Raw genomic sequence first — 20,847 nt, forward strand, 5'->3', positions numbered from 1 at the left:
TTAAGGTTTGTTAAAGCTGTGTGGGGAAGAAGAGGGGTCATATAACTTTGACATGACAGTGTCCCCTTTAGTACAACATTTTCTATCAGCATCCGCTGCAGAACCTAGGAGCGCAACCTCCTACCACTGTCTATCGCCTGCCCTGTATAACAATCCACCATCAATGCAAAGTGTTATAAGTACAAAATCTCAAGCCCCTCCACCTAACATCTGAAGATCATACATGGACCTTTTCTGAGGCTAAAGTCCAAACAAAGGCCTGCCTCAGTATCAGCAATCCACCCCCTGTATGTGACCGAAGGATGTCTTGAATGAATTGTAGAGGGGCTCAGTTGGGGTTGAGTGGCAAAGAATCAAGAGGAAGAGGGGATAGTCCCAGGAAGCACATTACGATGAAATTAAAGTCTCCTGTAACTCAAGGAACATCTCTGGCTATTTTTATTTATTTACTTTTTGGCTGTAGAACTGTCTCTCCCAAGTTGCTAAGCTCGTTGGTCCACAGTTCTAAATCAGGGTCCAGGATTCGTGAGTAGAAGTAATTTGGGGGTAGGAAAAGAGTGGGGTGGGGGGAAATATATATATATATATATTGGTACTTGGTAGGTTAATCCAACACACGTAACTTTGCCACCATGGCAATTTGGCATCCAGGCACGGTTGAACAAACCTGATCACGTTAAGATGCTGGATTGTGATTGGCGTCGAGGCCAGATTTGAAGCCTGTCTCTCCCACTTCCCAACAGTTTAAAAAGTATCTGATTTAACAAAACCAGGAGTCTTCAAATGATTAAAAGGATGTTCAACAAGGCAATTCATTTATTTATTTTTTTGTTTTGTTCTGAAAAAAATATAATATATAAAAGTGGCAACCTCCGGAAGATCCAGGTTAAGGACAGTTGAAGAGGTTTTGGTCCATAAAGAAATATTTTCTTCTTCCTTTTTTTTTTTTTTTAAATTTTCCACTTGGTTTTGGGTAACAAAAGTTTTGGTCCAGTTTAAAAACAACGACGACGACAAAATTATACATATAAACTCGTTTTTTTGCTTTCTGTCGGGATGCATGTTGGTTTCAAATGGGCTCATTGCTTGTATTGCATGATCGTCTTTCTTAGGTTTTGGTGCGGTATACTTTTTTTAAGAAAAGAAAAGAATGTTAGCGTGTGTGTGTACTTTAAGAAAAGAACAATGCTCTGTGTGTGTGTGGAGAGCTGCAGCTGGTATCACTTGGAAAAAGCAAAGAAGAGTGAACTATGGAAACATGGAAGTCAATCCTTGCCCTTGGATGGGAACTCAAGACTGGTTTTGAAATACCCTGTTAGTGACTCCTGATTCATCTGATGAACAAATCCCTGTTTGGATTTAAAAAAACAAAAAAAACAAAACAGAGTTCCAAACTCCACGGTGGCTCAGAATAATAAAATAAATGCTAAGCACCCAGTGTGACTCCTACAGGTTCTTCCAAACCTTCTTCAGTTTCACCGGCGTCATTTTTATTTGTTTTTTCAATGTTCTTTTTTTAGTAAAAAAAAGGAAAACAATAAAAGTTCTTTAGCTGCTGTTTTGTGGTTTTTTTTTGTTTGTATTTTTTAAAATCTTTGAGGTAATAGAGTTGTGCCCTCGTTCTAACAGGTTCCCAGAGGTTGATGGTTTTTTTTTCTTTCTTTTTTCCCCCTTTGCCGTCTGTTTTCTTTTCTTTCTGAGCTCTTGTCTGCCGGTTGGTTTGATGTCCCGGGGGGGGGCAGCTTCAGACCAAGTTAAAAGAGGGAGTGTCGGTGGGGAAGGAAGAGCTGTTGGGGAAGACCCTCATTTCCCCATGTGCCCCCGGTGTCCTGGTCAAATAAAGATGACCAAGCGTGGTCAATGCAGAGGAGCTCTGAGTCCTGTCTCGCCACAAAAAAAAAATTAACTAAACCGCTTTGCTTCCGAGATCCAAGTGTGCGTTCAGAGTACTTGTTTTAAAAAGACATTGTAGGCTGGAGCATCGTTTGCCCTTCAAAATTTCTGGCTTTTCTATTCATTTTAATTTATTATTATTCACTTCTTTTTTTAAAAAATAATGTACATTGCTCGTAAAATAATTTCTTTTTTCTTCTTCTTCTTTAAATTAATTATTTTATTCTTTCATTCATTCGTTTAGTCTTCAGATGTCATTAATTATTATTATCATCATCATCATCATCTTTTTATTGGACTCCCACCCCCTCCCCATTTCGGTCCCCACTTCCCCCCCCAACCCCGTCCTGTCTCTTTAAGAAAATATTCTAATAGCCTGAGTGGCTGCAGCATGGCAAACCGGGCACTCCGGGTCGGTCCTCTCGCAGATCCGCACAGCGCACTCCATGCAGAAGAGGTTATGGCCGCACGGCACCAGGGCTGCCGTCACTTCGCTTTCAAAGCACACCATGCACTCCCGACTGCTGGAGATGGATGTCCGGGCAGTGGTGTTGGCTCCCAGCTTGGAAAATCCTTGCAGTGGTTCCCCTTGAGACCTTCTGGGGAGCCCAGAGAGGTTAGGCTCTTGGATAGAAGAGGACGGGGAGCGATGCGAGTTAGGATGGACGGCACCAGTGCTGCCGGATCGCTGCTGTTTAGAGAAGAGCACTGAGACGGGGTTGGTGTTTTCCTGCCCGGCCCACATGGGAGCACCAGATTCTGGCACCCCATAATAGAGATCTTGTTTGTTCACACCATAGTTAGGAAAGAGGTAACCATAATTGAAGTCATTTTGGTCGTTCAGTCGGGGTGTCTCGTAGACCGGGTCCACAGAGCAGTCGCCAATGCACCCAAGGCTGTTCTGTCGGAAGGTGGAGAGGGGCTTGCAGCCTGGGGCAGGCGTGTGGACCCGCCACGCCTCTGAGTAGCGGTTCTCCATGCCCGAGTCAGGGCTGCTGGACAGGAAGTCATTCTCATTGTTGTATTCCAGGATCTTGCCTGTCCTCACTGCAATGTGGGTCTCGATCTCCTCCCGGGCCCGCTCCACGTTGCCCGGTGCCCCTGTGATCTCGAAGACAGGGTCCCGGTCCCGGCTGGGTGTGATGATGTAGGTATTGGTTTGCTGCTGGATCCGCTTGATGGTGGCCCCTTTGGGACCCACTACCAAGCCCACCACACGATAGGGTACACGGACCCGGATGGTGACTTGGCCGGGCAGGGTAGGGGCGCTGCCAAAGGTGGTGCCGGCCTTGTTGCGGGAGGCCCGGATCATGGAGAAGTGCTCAGCTGCTGAGATGATCTCCCGCCTAGCCATGGCAACGTCCTCCCGCCGCCCCGTCACCATGAAGACCGGCTCCTCACCGCGCACCGGGGTCTTGATGTAGGTGTTGGTCTTTGCCCTCAGAGCTTTGATCTTGCAGCCTTGGGGAAAAGCAAAGACAGAAAACAAGGGAGAGGGATTAGAGTCAAGGTCTTCTCCCTAACATCCTCTTCACAAAACTCCACCTGGCGCTCAATTTTCCCTCAAGGCCTACCCTGGGGCCCAGCCCCGTCAGGGGCCAAGCACCCTCCCACTCAAGGCCCAGACCTGCCAGGGACCTAATGATCTGGCCACTTGCCATGAAAACACCATTCATCTCCTGGTCCCAGCCCCGCTCTACACTCCCAGGCTTGTGCGTTTGTCCAGTGGTCTCCCCCAGAAATGTAGGGCCTTAACATGATATAGCTCAGTGTTTTATGCTCAGCAGCCTCCCCGCCACTCCTTCCTCCCCAACAGGGGGTGCTGGGTAGCCATTCACCCAGTAGGTCTGTTGAGAGAAATATGAGGTTCTAGTACATCCTTCGCTGGGGCCTCATCCTCTCCCCATTTCATTTTGTTTGCACAGACATTACAGGTGTTTTAGGGCCCCCCTGAGCTCGGGGTCGCAGTACAATAGCCCCCTTCTCTCCCCCTCACGTCAGCCCAGCCCCCGGCAACCGGGCGAGGCTGGTGACCATTGGTGGTGCCACCATCTTGAGACCAGCAGCCTCAGCCTCCCACTGGGGAGGAAAAATTCATTTCATCACTGCAGAGATTGGTCCCTTAATGAGTGAGGATCCAGCCCCCCCTCAGCTACACACTGGGGAAGGGGGAGGGAGAGGCTCCAGCTCCTCCCCCCAGCCACACACTGGGGAAGGGGGAGGGAGAGGCTCCAGCTCCCCCCCCCCCCCAGCCACACACTGGGGAAGGGGGAGGGAGAGGCTCCAGCTCCCCCCCCCCCAGCCACACACTGGGGAAGGGGGAGGGAGAGGCTCCAGCTCCCCCCCCCCCCAGCCACACACTGGGGAAGGGGGAGGGAGAGGCTCCAGCTCCCCCCCCCCCCAGCCACACACTGGGGAAGGGGGAGGGAGAGGCTCCAGCTCCCCCCCCCCCCCAGCCACACACTGGGGAAGGGGGAGGGAGAGGCTCCAGCTCCCCCCCCCCCCCAGCCACACACTGGGGAAGGGGGAGGGAGAGGCTCCAGCTCCCCCCCCCCCCCAGCCACACACTGGGGAAGGGGGAGGGAGAGGCTCCAGCTCCCCCCCCCCCCCAGCCACACACTGGGGAAGGGGGAGGGAGAGGCTCCAGCTCCCCCCCCCCCAGCCACACACTGGGGAAGGGGGAGGGAGAGGCTCCAGCTCCCCCCCCCCCAGCCACACACTGGGGAAGGGGGAGGGAGAGGCTCCAGCTCCCCCCCCCCCCAGCCACACACTGGGGAAGGGGGAGGGAGAGGCTCCAGCTCCCCCCCCCCCCGCCACACACTGGGGAAGGGGGAGGGAGAGGCTCCAGCTCCCCCCCCCCCAGCCACACACTGGGGAAGGGGGAGGGAGAGGCTCCAGCTCCCCCCCCCCCCCAGCCACACACTGGGGAAGGGGGAGGGAGAGGCTCCAGCTCCCCCCCCCCCAGCCACACACTGGGGAAGGGGGAGGGAGAGGCTCCAGCCCCCCCCGCAGCTACACACTGGGGAGGGGGAAGGGAGAGGCTCCAGTCCCCCTGTCCCCCCCAGCCACACACTGGGGAAGGGGGAGGAAGAGGCTCCAGCCCCCCCCTTCCCCCGCCACACACTGGGGAGGGAGAGACCCTCTCGCCCCCCACATAAACACTGCATATGGAGGCCTCAGGAAATCACCTGCCCTCTGCCCCACAGTGGCTCCTTTCCTCAGTCCCTTTGTTCACCAATCCCCAAAAAAGGCCAGGGGTCCCATCGTGTCACCCGGAGAACCCTGTCCTCTTCCCTACGCACTGCCTGGGCCCTTAAACGGCTCCCATGGCAACGCAGGATTCGGCCTGCCTAATGCGCCGAGGGGCTCCGACCCATCATTCTCATTGACATTAACAGGCCTCATCCCATTGACTCCCCCAGGGGAATAACGGGACCCCGACTGCCGATGCGGGAGGCTCAGCCCCTCTCCACACGTTGAAGGTCCAGCTCCTAAAAGTAGCCTTGGGTGAGGAGGATTACTAGTGGTGAAAAGGAGGTTGGGGGGGGGTTGCTTGAAGAGATGGGTTTAAAGGAGGGACCAGGTGCTTGGCAGAGAAGTGTCCCAGTCTAGCGGGCAGCATGATGGAAAGCATGCAGCAGAGAGCAGGGGGAAGAGGCGAGGAAGGGATAATGCAGACGGCGGGGCCTGGGCTCCCCAACCAGCCACTGGGAAAGCGGCATGAAGCCCCCCAGCAAAAGGGGATAAGTGTGATTTAAAGCCTTGAGCAAAGGGTGGTAGGGCCACGGGGCTGAGAGCTTGGACTGAGGACCAGATGTGAGGACAACAGACTTTGTTAACCTGGAAGGGGTGGAATTAAAAACATGGCCTGTCCGAAGGGCTGAGCTGCAGCAAAAGACAACCCACTGCAGGACTGGAGCGACCATTGGTAGGGAGCACTACAGAGGAAAGAGCTGCCATGCCACATCCAGCAACGAGGGGGCGAGCCAGCGGTGAGTCTTGTTATATTAATTTAGATGGAATATATGGGCCTGAAGAGTCAAAGCTGTTAACTTGACTCTGTCTGTCACTGTCCCACTTTAAACAGTGTTAAATAACCTCTGGGGTTTGGTATGCAGAGCCTGCTTCGTACCACGGCAAACATGCTAGGAAATTCATGCCAAAAGTTAGAAACGTATTGACTGAAACACACAAAAGGCAAAGAATCAACAGGCGGCAAAAAGCGTTGGAACTGAGATTGAGTGATTATGCAAAACAAATTTAATCAAAACCTCTTTTTAAAGAGGGCGAATACTGGTTAAAGTCTTTTATTCGGTCAAACAGTCCCTTGGTGGGGAAAAAAGGATTAATTCTGGTGTTCAGTTCTGAATTGGGAATGATAGCCTCAACACAGAAGGGAGAGGGGGGCAACATGGGGAAAATACAGCTTTTGTCGATGTTTTTATGGTACGGGATGGCAGGTCAGTCAGGAATGGATGCTTTAGGATGTTCTGGACCCCGCCACACCTCCGACCATCTCACTGATCTGGTCAGGTCCCTTTCCTGGTCCATCTCAGGCCCTGCAGGACTGAATGGACTGCCTTATGTCAGTGTGCCGTGTGGTGTAGTCAAGATCAGGTAAAAAGCAGAGTGAGAGATAGGAGAGAAGGAATATAGTGGGGGACAGAAAGACACATGAAGGAGGGGAAGACAGGGCAGGACCTCACTCATATGAGCCTGGGTTCCTCACTGGAGCAGCTATGGTGGCCAAGAGTCCCCAGTGGAGTATCAAGGTAAAAATCCCTACACCGCAGCCACAATGGTTGTAGCACTTCCCTTTCCTCCCAAGCCTCTTTTTAGTGCCCCCAAAAGTGTGATGGGTGGAATGGCCCGCCCTCTTCTTATTTTGCCCACCAATTAGGCCTAAGCTCAAAAGCACCAGTTTTGGCTCATTAATTTCTGGTCCGCTGCTCCTCTTGTTTACCAGTCATAATCTTAATGCAGTCCTTGGGTAATATCAGTAAGCCCTCTCTGTTTAAATTAATTCTGTCTTTCTGTCTCCTTAAATCTTTTCTTAAACAGTTTTATGTAACAGGTCATTATAACAATTCATGACCCTTTATCCACTTTCCATTGGCTAGGCTCACAGTTATAGTAGGCCTGCTAGGCCTTCGAGATTACCTGTTATGGTAGTATCTCTGGCCCCTCCCAAGATTGGGATTTATTGTGCTGGGCGCTGTATGAACACATGGTGAGAGACAATCCCTGCCCTGAAGTGCTTACAATATAAATAGACAAAGGAACAATTATTATCCCCCCTTTACTGATGGGAAACCAAGGCACAGAGAGACTAAATGATTTGCGCTAGGGCACACCGGGAGTGTGTGGCAGAGTCAGGAAACCAGATGTCCTGTGTCCTAGCCCAGCACCTCAGCCACAAGAACATCCTTCTTATAAGTGGAAATAAGGGATAATTACTAGTTAAAAAACAAATGTGTCCTTTGTAAGTTAAGAGAAAAATTCTTCCAGACGGCATTTCTGTAGGACATAGAGTCTATTAAAAACTCCTTTTTACAAGCATCTCAACTTTAGGGACAAATCATGTCAGGCACTGGTCCGTTTGAAATAACAAAGCCGGGGGACTGGCAAGCTCAAGGGGGATGATACATAGAGCCTTTCACATCTAACCCATCCTTTCAAATCGTGTTGGTGGTGACCCAGTGTTGTTAACATCTGGAGGCTATTGGGTTCCTTGTGAGAAACGAGTTCAGCAGGGCTCAGCCCAGTTCCCTGCGACACAAACACCTGTTGTCACTGGATCCCTTATTGTTAGCCTCAGCAGAGAGAGAATTGAATGTGCCCCTCTCGGTCACAGATGATCCCCAGAGTTGAAGGACATTGGGGAGCATGGTACGTTTGGGGTAGCGGGTAGAATCTTGCATTACCACTGCTGAGCTGGTATTGAAAACTTGCAGATGATCAGCTCTGCCCACACCCTGAAGGTCTTGGAAAGACCAGTCAGGTTTAGGGCTTCAAGGCTCCACATGATCTCACCAGCTGGCTTGCAGCCTTTCTGCCAAGCTGCGGCTCACCTAGAAATCCCTCTTCTTTTCACTTTGTCTAGAGCTAGCCCTTCCCTCTCCCATTGCAGCACCAAGCCTGCAGGTCGCCAGCAGCTGCGTCCCCATCCCAGCCCACAGCGTGGCAGCTGCCCCTCCGCCTCCCTGGCTTTGCTGTACCAGCGCCACCCCACTCTCCAAAGCCCTGCTGTGAAGAAGTGCCCAGAGCAGGACTGCATGATGCCTGGGCCCCACCCATGCGCCCCAAATCTTCCTGTAGAACTGCATCAAATCTGCAGCTTCTGCTGCCACAGAGAGGGCAGCATTTTGCCCTGGATGAATTTCAGAGAGGTGAGATATGCAAAATAAACAGCCCTGGCAGCTGATAGTACAGCATGAGCAGCAGCAAGGTGAGCTTCCTTCCTATACTACTTCCCTGTCAATATCCTAGACTCTATAGGAACCCCATCAAAGTGCTAAGAGGAGACCTGACTCTCCACGGTCCAGTCACTCAACTTCTCTACTAAGGCTGCCTGGTGTTTTTTCTGGTATGGATCTGGACTAGCACACACCATACTCACTCCACACAGGCCACTGAACAGTTGTGAGGCTTCTGGTCATAATCGACCTGGGTGAGAGTTACACACCATCCTAAAGGGGAAAGGGTACATACCCCATCACCAGTCCCCTCTCCCTTGGTCAAAAATTGCTTCCTGTCTTTCCAAAGGGAGGGAAAGGAGATTCATGGTGGTTTGATGTAGGAAGGAGCCATTGTGCAAACGGCCTTATACCAGGGAAAGAATGAGATCTGAAAGTGATCGTTTCCCTCCACCCCCCTCCCCAATCTGCAGTAGGCAAATGGGGTTCTTCCCAGCTGCAGATGTCTCAGTTACAGCTGGTCAAAAAAGCGGATGTCTTCAACCTGCTCCAGTCTCAATAAATACAGTTCCCCCTTGGTGTCTGCTGACCGGGGAGCACAGAGGTTTCAGCTCCCAGCCAGAGCTGTGCAAACCCTAGCCCAACTGCAACTCACCTGCTTTCCCATACTGTTACAGCTCCAGAAGCTGGACCCGGATCTGAGTATGTCTGAAATGTAACGGAGATCTAGAGGCAGGACGGATGTCCTAGTGGGTAGAACACTGCGCTTGTGCAATCTGGGACCAATTCTTAGCTCTGCCACACAGTGACCTTCGACAAATTATGTTGGGTAAAATTTTCAAAAGCACACAACTGACTTTGGAGACCTGAGTCCCACTTTTAAATATGATCTGGGGACCTGCATCCATTGACTTTCATTGCACTGAGGTTCCTTTTGAAAAAGTGACATAGGGCCAGATTTTTAAACGCATTTAGATACCAAAAGATGCCGACAGTGGAATTTTCAAAAGCACCCAGGCAGCCACTAGGCACCTATCCACCCCTTCAGCCAAATACATACCTTTAAAAATCTGACCTGTAGGCTCCTAAGTCTCTTAGGTAGTTTTGCAAATTATTACCCTTCGTTTCCCCTCTGCCTCACTTCCCCATCTGTAAAATGGGGATAAAACCCATTAATGATTGGGAGATGCTCAGATACTGTAGTGAGGGCCAAAAATGTACCTACTAGATAGACCAAGAGCTAGATGTTAATGGTATTTAGGAGCCTAAAGATCCAGGTAGGTGCCTAGTGGGATCTTCAAAAGCATCCAGGCACCTAATTCCCCCTAAGTGCCTATGTAAATCACACTGTGTGTCTATCTGCACTGTTAGGGGCCTAAACACACCCTGCTGCGTTAGACCGAGTGGCACAAAACATGATGACATCACATTGGAACATAACCAATGAACAGAGGAACAGTCGTGGTGTGGTTAAGGTGCTCACCTGGGAATCAGCCCTTTAAAATATCTGGCCCCATGTTCCTTCCCAGCAAATTCAGATGGCAATCAGGCACATCCCAGCTGGAGGTTTTGCAGCTCATTCCAGCCCAGAACTCTAAAGCAAACTTCAGGGCGCCCGGCTCTCTGCTGCGCCAGGCCTCGTGCAGTCATCTCCACCTCTGCCAACCAAATCAGAACTGTAGTGCTTTGCAAATGACTGCATAAGGTGCAGGACAATGGAGCACCTGGCCCAATAGGGATACTGGTGAAGCAAGGCGATACGGCTCTGATCCTCTGACTGGCATTATCTGTGATTGAGAGACTGCCCTCCAGCACCTCTGAAACCCCCTTCCCTGGAAAATAAGCAACTTCCTTGCCTTCTACTGCCCTCTGGTCCCAACCTCCTTTCCTCCTTTTACACTGTACCTTTAACACACCATGGCCTACAAAGCGGTGCTCTGTACCCAAAATATTCAGACTCCTCAGCTCGTAGGCTGGAACATTATTATTTATATAGATCCTAATAAGTAACAGCAACTCTCTGAGCTGGGAGCTCTGGACTGGAGTTCATCTTGCAAGACACTGGCTTATGGTGACATCATGGCATTTACACCCATGTAACACTTTTGCTGCCAGGGGTCAGCAGCAAGGATTGAACCCTGCACCTGCGCAAGGCCACCCACTCGAGCTATAAGGATAACTCTGGGGACAGCCACATTTTTTCTCTTTTTTTAAGACCTGCAGCAGCAATTGCAGTGTCAACTGACTCGGGCTTGTGGGACACAGATAAAAATAGAAGTGTAGATGTTCCCGCTCAGGCTGGAGCCCGGGCTCTCAGACACACCCCCGTTGCTGGGTTTCACTGAAGCCTGGATCACCTATACTGCTCGTTTTAGCTCTGTAGTGCAAGCCCCACAAGCCTGAATCAGTTGACCCCGACTCTGACAGTCACTGCTGCGGGATTTTTTCCCCACTGTAGATATGCCCTCTGTCAGCTGGCAATAGTGATAGACTGTTTATATGGTTCAGTCACTAGATAGGGTTGCATAAAGCGTACTGACTGGACCATCACATCATGCTAGTCAACCACTATGCTAGTCAACCATTCTGTGGCAATGAAATACGACACCACATCGAAACATCACAAGCTAACAAATAAAGAATGGTCTGGTGGTTAAGGCACTGGCCTGGCACTCAGGAAGCCTGGGTTCACATCCCAGTTCTGCCACAGACTCAGTGTGAGTTGGAGCAGGTCACTTTGCCTCTCTGGGGGAAATACTCCTCTTCCCTTTATTTAGGGCTGGGCCTGTCTCACTATGTATCTGTATAGAGCCTAGCACAATAAGTAATGTGACAGCATTGCATTACACCTAACTGTCTGCCAAGGCATTGATTTCACAGAGCCCCATGGAGGGGGTTGCTAGATACAACCCTGAGAAAGATCAAGGCAATTCCCAGAAAATCCTGGCCAGCTAGAAACCCTACTGAGTGCTATCTAGCCTGATGCTACTCCCCACTGAGATTGTGCCCTGTAGTAGATTTGCAGTGCTTTGTCCAGTCAAGGTTTAAAATAGTTCACATGGACTGATTATTATTTTCTATTTGTATTGCAGTAGCACTAGTCAGGGGTCCGGGTCCCATTGTGCTAGGTACAGAACAAAAACACAGTCCCTATCCCAAGGAGCTCGCCATCTTCATAAGATTAACTGAGAGGCCATGATGTCCTGTGGGAGATCACCTCACCATTATATAGTTAATGACATGCTTCTGCCTTGCAGTGAAGGTCCACCTATTGCATGGGACTGACGTTATGTTTGCCCAAACGCCCTGGTATTTAGGTAAATAGGTCTGCATCCCAGGAACAAGAGTCCCGTTTGCAACCAAAATAGGATGTCAGGTTATGCACGTGCCAGGGGTGGACCTGGGATCTGCTAACAGAAGAACCTGGGACAATGGTTGCCCACGGATGGGGGGAGATCCAGGCCCAGCCTGATAGGAAACAATCAAGCAGGTGACACAAAGGGTCATGCAGGCAGAGACAAAGGAAAGGGGCTCCAAGCTGGGGACAGATGGAAGGAAACCAAGGCAAGATATACACGAATGGGGACAAATGTAGAACAGGATCATATAAACTGGAGCAGGTAGCGAGAGGTTATAGAGACAGCGAGAAACAAACAGTGATGGGGGGGAGGAGAGAGGGAGAATGCAAGGGCGGGGGAGAAGGAGAAACACACCGAATGGCAAAGGGGACACAGGCAAGGAGACAGCACAGGAGAAAGGGGGAGGGAAGATCTAGAAACGGACAAAAGGACGCATGGTGCAGCTGATGGTGTGAGAAGCAGGGGGGAGGAGGGAGGGTCTCCAAGCGGCCTGCAGACAGGAGAGCTAGCTTTGCAGAGACAGACAGATGGGGGGAACCTTTGCTTTAAACTGAAAAACACCGGAAACAAGATTGACCAACACCCAACCATTAAGCCAGGAGGCCCTTCACAGTCAAATGGGCCAGATCCTCAGCTGATGTGAATTGGTGTAGTTCCACGGAAGACAATGAAACAGACTCTCAGCTGGTGTAAACTGGTTTAGTTCCATTGACATCCAAGGGAGCCACGCTGAGTTACACCAGCTAAAAATCTGGCCATTCTTATATTTGATTTTTCTATTTATACCTATGACGGGGCCCTAATCCTGAGCCCACACCCGATCCTGATCTCACTCTATGCCAGTGTAAATGAGGGGTATAACCTCCATTGACTTCAGTGGGGGTTATGCCCCATTTTTGGCAGCACAAAGCAGGGTCAGGATCCAGCTCTATTCATCCCAGCTGGAATGAGCAATAAGGATGGTATCCTTTCCCCACAAACACATACACTCCTTTCCCCTATTTTGGTCATTCAAAGCTTTTTCTCATCTCTAACGTACAACACAGAACAAACCACTTTACCTAGAGGATTATTAAAGGGGCAGAATTACCCAGTACGCCATTAAGAATGTAAAACTAAGTAGCGAAGAGAACCTCCAGCACATTTCTATAGGACAGTAAGTACTCTTTAAGGCATTGCACAAACATCAGTTAATTTATCCTTGCCAGCTAGGTTTTTGTATTGGGAAGGGAAATAAGCCCTTGCTTGCGTATACAGGTTGTTGGGTTTTTTTTAAAACTCAAGTTCATTGATCGCCAATTAACTTAAGTTCACTAACAAATTTGTAAATTATTTCCCTAAACTATAAACCTTTGTGTCCCAGAACAAACCTTTGTGGCATGTCCAGACTTGCATGTACAAACGAGTTAGCTAACTGGAGGCAATTGGTAATCAGTTAACTCCAGCTAAAAAGTCTAGTTTGGCTATGTCCCAAATATGGGTAGGATTAGTGATTAGAAATGTGGAAGATTGGTGTGGAATGAGTCAAATTCTCCTCTCTGTTACCCCAATGTAAGAGCCTGCTCCAAAAACACATTGAAGTTGAGGGATCAAAGATTAAGGGTTTGATTTGTCATTTTCCTGTACCTAGTGCAGTTATTTAATCACTGCAGTGTGGGTATAACATGCTATCGTTTGCATACACTGGTCCCAATAATCTTCTCATACTGGTTTTACACCAGTGTGATTCCATTGAGACCCAATTCTTGTTTACACCAAGGTCCCTGGCAGCGTCAAGGGGGCCCTAAAGGGGATCTAAATTACAGATGCACTCACTTTGGGTGTAAATGCTGATGCAAAGCGCAGTGCAAAAGAGAATCAAGCCACTGGAAGTTTACACCAGTGTAAATCCAAAGTTAATTTCACTGATAGCAAAATGCAGCTTTTCATTTCTAAAGACTGAAGACCAGATCCTCAGCTGGTGTAGCTCGGTTGAAGCCAACATGAATATCTTCAGCTGGTGTAAACTGGTGTAACTCCACTGAAGCCAGTGTGTTAGACAGGAGCCAATGGTGCTATTCCAGTTTACATCAGCTGCTGATCTGGTCCTGAGGTTTTTAAACAGATCACATCAAATCACTATTGGTCTTTACAAATATATATATTTTAAGATATAAATAATTCCCACAGACAAAAGTTTTCAGCCTGATTCTCTTCCATACCACCCCTTTACACCGCTCTGGTGTAAATTACATATGTATGGACCTGCTTTAAGGCACTTTTACGCTGCCAGAGCAGTGTAAAGGGGCCTCAAAGAAAATGAGGACCTGGCCCCTTGTCTGTAATATTCATAACATTAAAAGAGGCCCGTAAAATAAACAACCATCAAATATATCTGTGTGGCGAAACTTTGTTTCATTGCTGGTGAAAGTTGAGTTCCAAACACATACGCAAAGCACCAGAAACATGCGACCACTAATTATCTGTTGGGTGAGATTTGTTGCATTGCTGATGAAAGCTGTATTAAAAAACACATACACACACAAAGCACCACAAATAAACAACAACTAAATCTCTTTGCAGCGAGGCTTTAGTGCATTGCTGATGCAAGTTGTGTTAAAAAAGACCCAACACACCACAAAATAAGCAATCACTGATTTCTGTGTGGTTGAAGCCTTTTTGCTGATTAAAGTTATTCAACACACACCCACACGCATATACACCTCAAGACACCACAAACAACCACCATCTTGTTGTGTTGCAGATGGAAGTTATGCTAGAGAAAAAACCAATCTCAGCAGCAGATCTCAAACAGCGAGGCATCATCATGCAGGGTGGGTGTGTCACCGTTGTGCCCGCATGGCGCAACCCTGACGTCTGACTTTGTCACATGTTTTAGACCTCGCTGGGAGAACAGGGCCAGGAGAACTGCACAGGGATGGGGGGCTGCCAGACGAAGGTGGGAAATTGGTGGTGGTGGAAATCTGGAGGGACGGGACCAAGAACCAAACAGCAAGACGTTTTCCTACCGCCCTAGATTCCAGCCACCCCACTCTGCAGTGAGGTTCGTTTGGGCAGCAGTAGCCCAGCCAGCAGCCAGACCCAATACATGGAAAATTCTTTGTCTCTCCAGACTTCACTTTCTCCTCCTGCTACACGCTTTTGGTTAGGTTCTTAAGAACCAGCCAGGGCAGAGTTCCCTCTTGCATCCGCTGGTGTAAATCGAGACTAAGCTGGGCCTGATTCTCCTTTACACTTGATACCGCTTGGGCACTCAGCCCAATTTACACCCATTTTAAAGCCCCTTTGCACCGCCAGAGTGAGAATCAGGCCCCACTGCACCGAAAGGAGCTAAATCTGGGATTTCCATGGCACAGCAGACAGCAGGATCTGACCCAGAGCTGCTTCCCGACACACCTCCACATGGGAGGCGGAGGGGAGCAGATATAATCATCAGGCTGCCTCAATGAAAAGGCTCCCTTGGACTATTTTTAAATGCAGAGAGCGTTAGAGCATGTTCAGAGCAACACAAAGAGCCCAATCACCTGGGGTTACTGGGGCCTCTTGTTATTTGACTTCACCTCACCAAGAAAGCACAATTTATGTTAAGCTCCCTCTCAGCATAATCTCATCTCTGTTGACAACAGGGCTAGTAAGAGCAGGCTGGGAGATGCTTCACTAGAGAGTCTCTCCGGGTTTAGGGAGTAATGATGTTGCCATTGCTAATAAAATAAAATAAATAATAATAAATAATAATAATAATAATTAATTATATTTTATTATTACTATTTTACCTAGATCTTACAGAGGACTTCTTTTCTCAGACAGGGTGAGGGCGCAGTGTTTGCAAACCCACCGCTGGGAGCATTAGAAAGCAAACCTAATCCTCCCCCATCCCCCCACTAGACAAACAAAGAAATGCAACTGCATATCAGCTCAGGATGCAGTTTAAAAACTGCCCTCCTTAGTATCTTGGAAGTCCCCAGCCAGCCCCAGGGCCTACCTTCCCTGTGGGAGGTAATGGCACCAATTTACCCCAACAATAAATTCAGCTCCTTGCCTCTCAGGCCTTTCCACAACTGGGCCCCTCAGTGAAGAACCCAGGTGTCTTAGTGGCTCAGAATTTTGTCCCTTTTAAAGTCCCAGGCATGTGTAGCGAGGGGTCACACCACTCGCTCCCCTCCACTCTCATCTGGCATCAGTCCCCTCTCTGACAATCTTGACAGTCTGGGCACAAGAGCCTTCTCCTTTGCAACTCTGCTCTCTCTGATCTTCAAAGTCACCTGCAAACCTATTGAACTTCTCCCCTGCCCTCTGCTATGAATTTTGTGTTTAACTTTGTGAGCATATTCAGCTCTTGGGAGCAGCTTGCATGGGTGTTGTCTACAAGAGGTAGAATACAGGAGCCAGTAGCAATTCAAAGCACTCCAGAGCAGACCCAGAAGGGACCCAGAACAGGCAAACATCTGCACATAGGAGTTCAGAAAAAACATACAGGGTCTCTGTACTCTCCAAACCCAGCAAAGCTGTATTCTGCACTAACTTCATGTACAGAGGGGGTGAGCAAGGGGCTGGGGGCCAGGCAGAGGTGCCCGCAGTGGGTTTGCACCTCCAGTGGCCATAGGCAGCCAAGTAGGGGTTTGCCTAGGGGTCATTGCTCCCACTCCAGCTGTGGAAGGGAATGCCTGGCTGGTCTAGGTACTGACCCTGGCTTGGGGGGTGGATTCTGCCTCCCCTCCAATCCCTGTGCACTTGGAGTTCATAAATGCCACTCTCAGGAATCATTATTACTTTGCTCCCTGTCTTTCCTTCTCTGGTTTCCTTCCATCCACCCTGATTTAAAAAGGCAGCAAGTAACTGGCTCATCCCACCAGACATCCAGGTTCACTGCTGACTTTTGTGGCAAGATGGGGGAGGAAGAAGCCCTATGTACATGGCTAGCCAGTTCCTCCAAAAAGCCAGTGTCCCAGTGACTCAGAATTTTGTCCATTTTAAAGTCCACAGGCCACATAGCCTGGGGTTGCATCATTAATGAGGCTCTCAGCACAGCAACCGGGAGCACCACAACTCAAGTACAGTTTATAGCAAGCAACTGGCTCTTTAAGGGTATATTAACAGTTCCCATGGAACATGTATATCCACCAAGCATAAGTTTATTTCCTGGAGCATCTATCATTCAAAATAGATCCACCCCTCCTGCCCCCAAATTAAACCACTTTGCAAACAGCACCACAACCATTCAAATAAAAATACATGGGGCTTGCTTCTCATTTACACTAAGATCCCTTTACACTGTTCTGGCAGTGTAAAGGGGGTCTTAAAGTGGGCATAAACTGCACTGCCAGAAGTGTGCAAAGAGGCCTTGTATGTGTATGTTTTTAATAAGTTGCACTTTGACAGCTGGGAAAAGTTTTTTTTAAAGATCAAGAAATTTAGCAATTTATTTAATTGGAACAATGTCAAGTTTAAAAGAAAAACAACTGGTTTTGATTAAAAATCCTCAAACAAGTTTAAAAAAAATGGATATTTATATCTCTTTTCCATACATTTTTATCTCCTGATCCTCAGATATCCTCTGAAAGCAACCATTCCCCTTTAATGTATCCACTCTATTAAACAAGGGACCTCATTTATAATCTTCATGCAATGGGTTCTCTAGAGACTCCAAGCAGGCTTTTCAAAAGAACTCAGCACCCATTCACCTAACCAAAGTGACCAGGTTCTCAGAGCATAGCACCTAGCAGCACCCATTGTTCTCACCACATGCTCAGCACTTTTGGAAACCTGGACCCCATCACCTAACCTTCAAACAAAAAACAGACCCCCAAAGGCATAACATTAGGCAAGAAAGATCCTCAGCGGGGGTAAATCAGTGTGGTTGCATAGACTTTAATGGAGTGAAACGGATTTAAACCAGCTGAAAATTTGTCGTGTTGACTTTAGATGGAGCAATGCTGATTTACCCCAGCTGGGAATCTGGCCCATGGATACTTACCAGTTTCCCAGACATTGGAACCAACCCTCCCTCCCCACAGGCAAACCGCTAGTGGGAGAATTGCAGCAGGTTTCTGCGTTGCCTTCCATCACTCCATTCACAACACACACACTGCTGCATACAAAACAAATCAAAACACACCTCTCTGCTTCAGAGTTTGGGTCAGCGATGCTACCCAGACAGAAAACAACCACAGGCATCTTTCTGGCATCACATAACATTTCCAGTTTTGATTCGGCCTAACACATCTCTCTCTCTTTTAACTTTATTAAACAAAGGGGGCCTGATTCTCCATTGCCCAGCACCTTGTGCAATCATTAACATTGGTGCAAACCCTGCTGACCATGCTCACTCTGCTCTGGCGTAAATGACTGCACAAGGTGCAGGGCCATTGAGAATTGGGTCCAGGGAGATCTTCTTTGGTAGCAACATACCCCCACAACCCCTATCCCCTCTATTCGCAGAGACACTGGGTCAGATCCTGGGCTTGGTGGTATGAATCCAGAGTGAAATCCATTGACTTTAATAGAATTGCACTGAAATCAGACCCCTGAGGCACTTTTGCCCACCCTGGGGTCCTCTCAAGGCAGCAGGCACGTCACTGATGGCAAAAGGCCTAAAACTCGCCTTCACAGTAGAAAGTCAAGCCACCGAAGGTTCCACATACATGTTCCACTTAACCATGCACAACCATTAGTCATCCATATTTCTCCCTCTCTAATTCCCCCCTCACCTCTCCCTCTGGGAGCATCAACCTCAAGAAAGGACCCCCTTTGCCTTCCCACTCTCCTCACATCTGTCAAACAACAAAACTCCCTGTTAATGCAATTTTGACTCACAACCCAAGGGGAGGCATTTGGGTTTTGAACTGCAGTTTTTACCAGTCACACTTCCAGCGCATCAAGTTACTGGTTCAGGAAAAAAAAAAAAAAAAACACACCTCACTTAGCCACAGTTTTCCCCCCAACAACATAAAACTTCTCTCCGACAGCCGTATTAATTTTAACCCTGTGTTGGCACCGGACTGGTGGCTTCCAGCAATTCCTTCTACTTGGAAGACTAGAAGAGGGGGGGAGATGGGCGACTTAGGAGTGGGTGTGGTATATATATAATTTTTTAAGCCCTCCTCCATTCTACCTCGCTTCGAATGGAGCCCGTAAAGAGAACAAAAGCATCACTGTCAAAGAGATTCTGGTCAGCTCGGGGAGGGGGGATAGAAAAGGAGGATGGAAAATAAAGAATAGGGCACAAGCAGGATTGTTAAATTCCAAACCCTCCAGTCACATGATTCCAGAAAGAGTTCAACTTTCATTAATCTGTTATTTGAATCCTTTATAGGCCTTAAGAACGCCTCTCCACCCCCCACCACAACCCACAGCACAACCCCTCGACTTCCAGCCCGGAGCTCAACAAAGGGGATTTTCCCCTCGCCTCGCCTTGCCCCCGTGGAAAGAATGATCGCATGAGTCTCCCTAGCCGGAAGGCAGGGAGTGTGGCTGGGGATAGACATCTTTCACCCCAGCAAAGTAGCAAAAGGTTTTTGCAAACGAGCGGAATGATCTCACACACATTCCTCCAGATTTCATCCGGCCGGGGTTTAGAGCAAACAAACAAACAAACTCCTGACCATCCCTCCATTCACTTCGGCCCAGAGAAGTCCTTTTCCTTTCAGTCTGGGGCACTGGGGGGGGGGGGGAGGATCAGAAGTGAGATTTATTTCTCCGGGGGGGGGGGGGGAATAGGGGGCGGAACATCCAGATTTCCCCCCCTTTGTTTCTTGGCATTATGAAACACTTTGGAGGGTGATGAGGTGGAAAGGAGAAGGGAAACGGGGGGGGGGGGGGAAGCATTTCCCTCCCCCTGCAGTGGCCATTATTCATCACCAGAGAGGGTGGGTGGAAAAACTACTAATAGATGGATGGACCTCGTTGATAACAATGGGAGAGGAGGCCTCAGAATGGGGCGGGGGGGGGGGGAGAAGAGAATCTCAAGCGGAAACTATTTAACTTTAAAACCCACTTTGAGTTCCATCCCATAAAGAAGGGGAAAGTCTGGGGGGGGGGGTGTTTCCTAGTGATGCCAACTGAGCGGGTGGTTTAACTTTTACCACTTCCACGCATCCTTTCCTTCCCCCCCCCCCCCCCCATCTTAACAAAAGAAATAGGTGGGATGCTAGACGGCGAAGATGGGGGGCGTGGAGGGAGGAAGGAAAGAGGAGACAGAGCCCTGGGGGGGGGGGGGGAAGTGTAGCTGGGGGGGGTCTGGGAGGGGGGAGAATCAGGAGTGGAGGGAGGTTAAGAAGGGGGGGGCTTGCTCGGGCACAGCAGCAGGGCACGCTTAGGGCACACAGACACACACAAAAGCCCCCCCCCCCCCGCATCACACACAAGCCCACGCGTACCTTGCCTGCCCACTATCTCCGCCACGTGCTCCGAGCTGGGCACGGGGACGCACTCCGTGGTGTTGGAGCTGCTCTTGAGCCGCAGCTCCGACTCCTTGTACAAGGCGCACAACTTGGTCTCGGCGGTGGAAGCGGAGGACGAAATGGTCGCGGAGCCCTTCGGGGCCGGCGGGGGCGGCGGCTGCTGCTGCGGCGGCGGCGGCTGGGGCGGCTGGGGCTGGGGCGGCTGCTGGGGCGGCGGCGGCGGCGGGTTATTGTTGTTGTTGTTGCTGTCCTCCGCTCCCACCACGGCGGCGGAGGAGGAGGAGGAGGACGGCTCCCCCAGCCCGAGCAGGCACAGCTGATCCAGGGCGAGCTGCAAAGCTCGGTCATCCTCCAGCAGCGCCCTGTCCTTGCTGCTCCCCGCGAAGCAGCCTAGCTCGCCGAAACCCCCGTTCCTTTCCATTATCCCTGATACTACCAGGCTAGGCATGGCTAACAAAGACTTGAGAGGGGGGTTGGGTGGTGGTGGTGGGTTGGGGAGGGTGTGTGTGTGTGTGTGTGTGTGTGTGTGGTGGTGGTGGCGGCGGCGGGGGGGGGGAGTGTGAGAGAGAGGAGGGGAGTTGGGGGGGGAACAAAGAGCTTGGGAGAGAGAGAGAGAGAGAGAAAGAGGAGGGGGAAAAAGGCAGAGAGAGAGAGAGAAACAGACAGAGGGAGAGAGAGAAAGGGACCCTCCGCCCACCTCCCCTCTCACTGGCCAAGCCCCTTTCTCTCTGTCTCTCCCGGTTCCTTTCTGTAACCTGATCTCTCTCCCTCTTTCTCTCC

General features: G+C 49.7%; 1 protein-coding gene across 1 annotated transcript; it reads right to left on the reverse strand.

The window, feature by feature from the left end:
* Positions 1–2,248: 2,248 nt before the first annotated feature.
* Positions 2,249–20,515, reverse strand: MEX3A (mex-3 RNA binding family member A). The gene is made up of 2 exons (XM_077841543.1): positions 20,044–20,515; positions 2,249–3,354 (listed from the first exon to the last, which is right to left on the reverse strand). Exons 1-2 carry the CDS (start codon positions 20,513–20,515, stop codon positions 2,249–2,251), a joined length of 1,578 nt encoding a protein of 525 aa, XP_077697669.1.
* Positions 20,516–20,847: the final 332 nt, after the last annotated feature.

The sequence above is a fragment of the Eretmochelys imbricata genome, chromosome 24, assembly GCF_965152235.1.
Source record: "Eretmochelys imbricata isolate rEreImb1 chromosome 24, rEreImb1.hap1, whole genome shotgun sequence".
In the NCBI taxonomy this organism is placed as follows: domain Eukaryota; kingdom Metazoa; phylum Chordata; order Testudines; family Cheloniidae; genus Eretmochelys; species Eretmochelys imbricata.

Bases quoted from the DNA above. Each gene is read 5' to 3' on its own strand.
- MEX3A (XM_077841543.1), bottom strand. From the start codon at position 20,515: ATGCCTAGCCTGGTAGTATCAGGGATAATGGAAAGGAACGGGGGTTTC. The intron at 3,355-20,043 runs GTACGCGTGGGC...CTTTTCCCCAAG, and splicing joins GGAGATAGTGGGCAGGCAAG to GCTGCAAGATCAAAGCTCTG.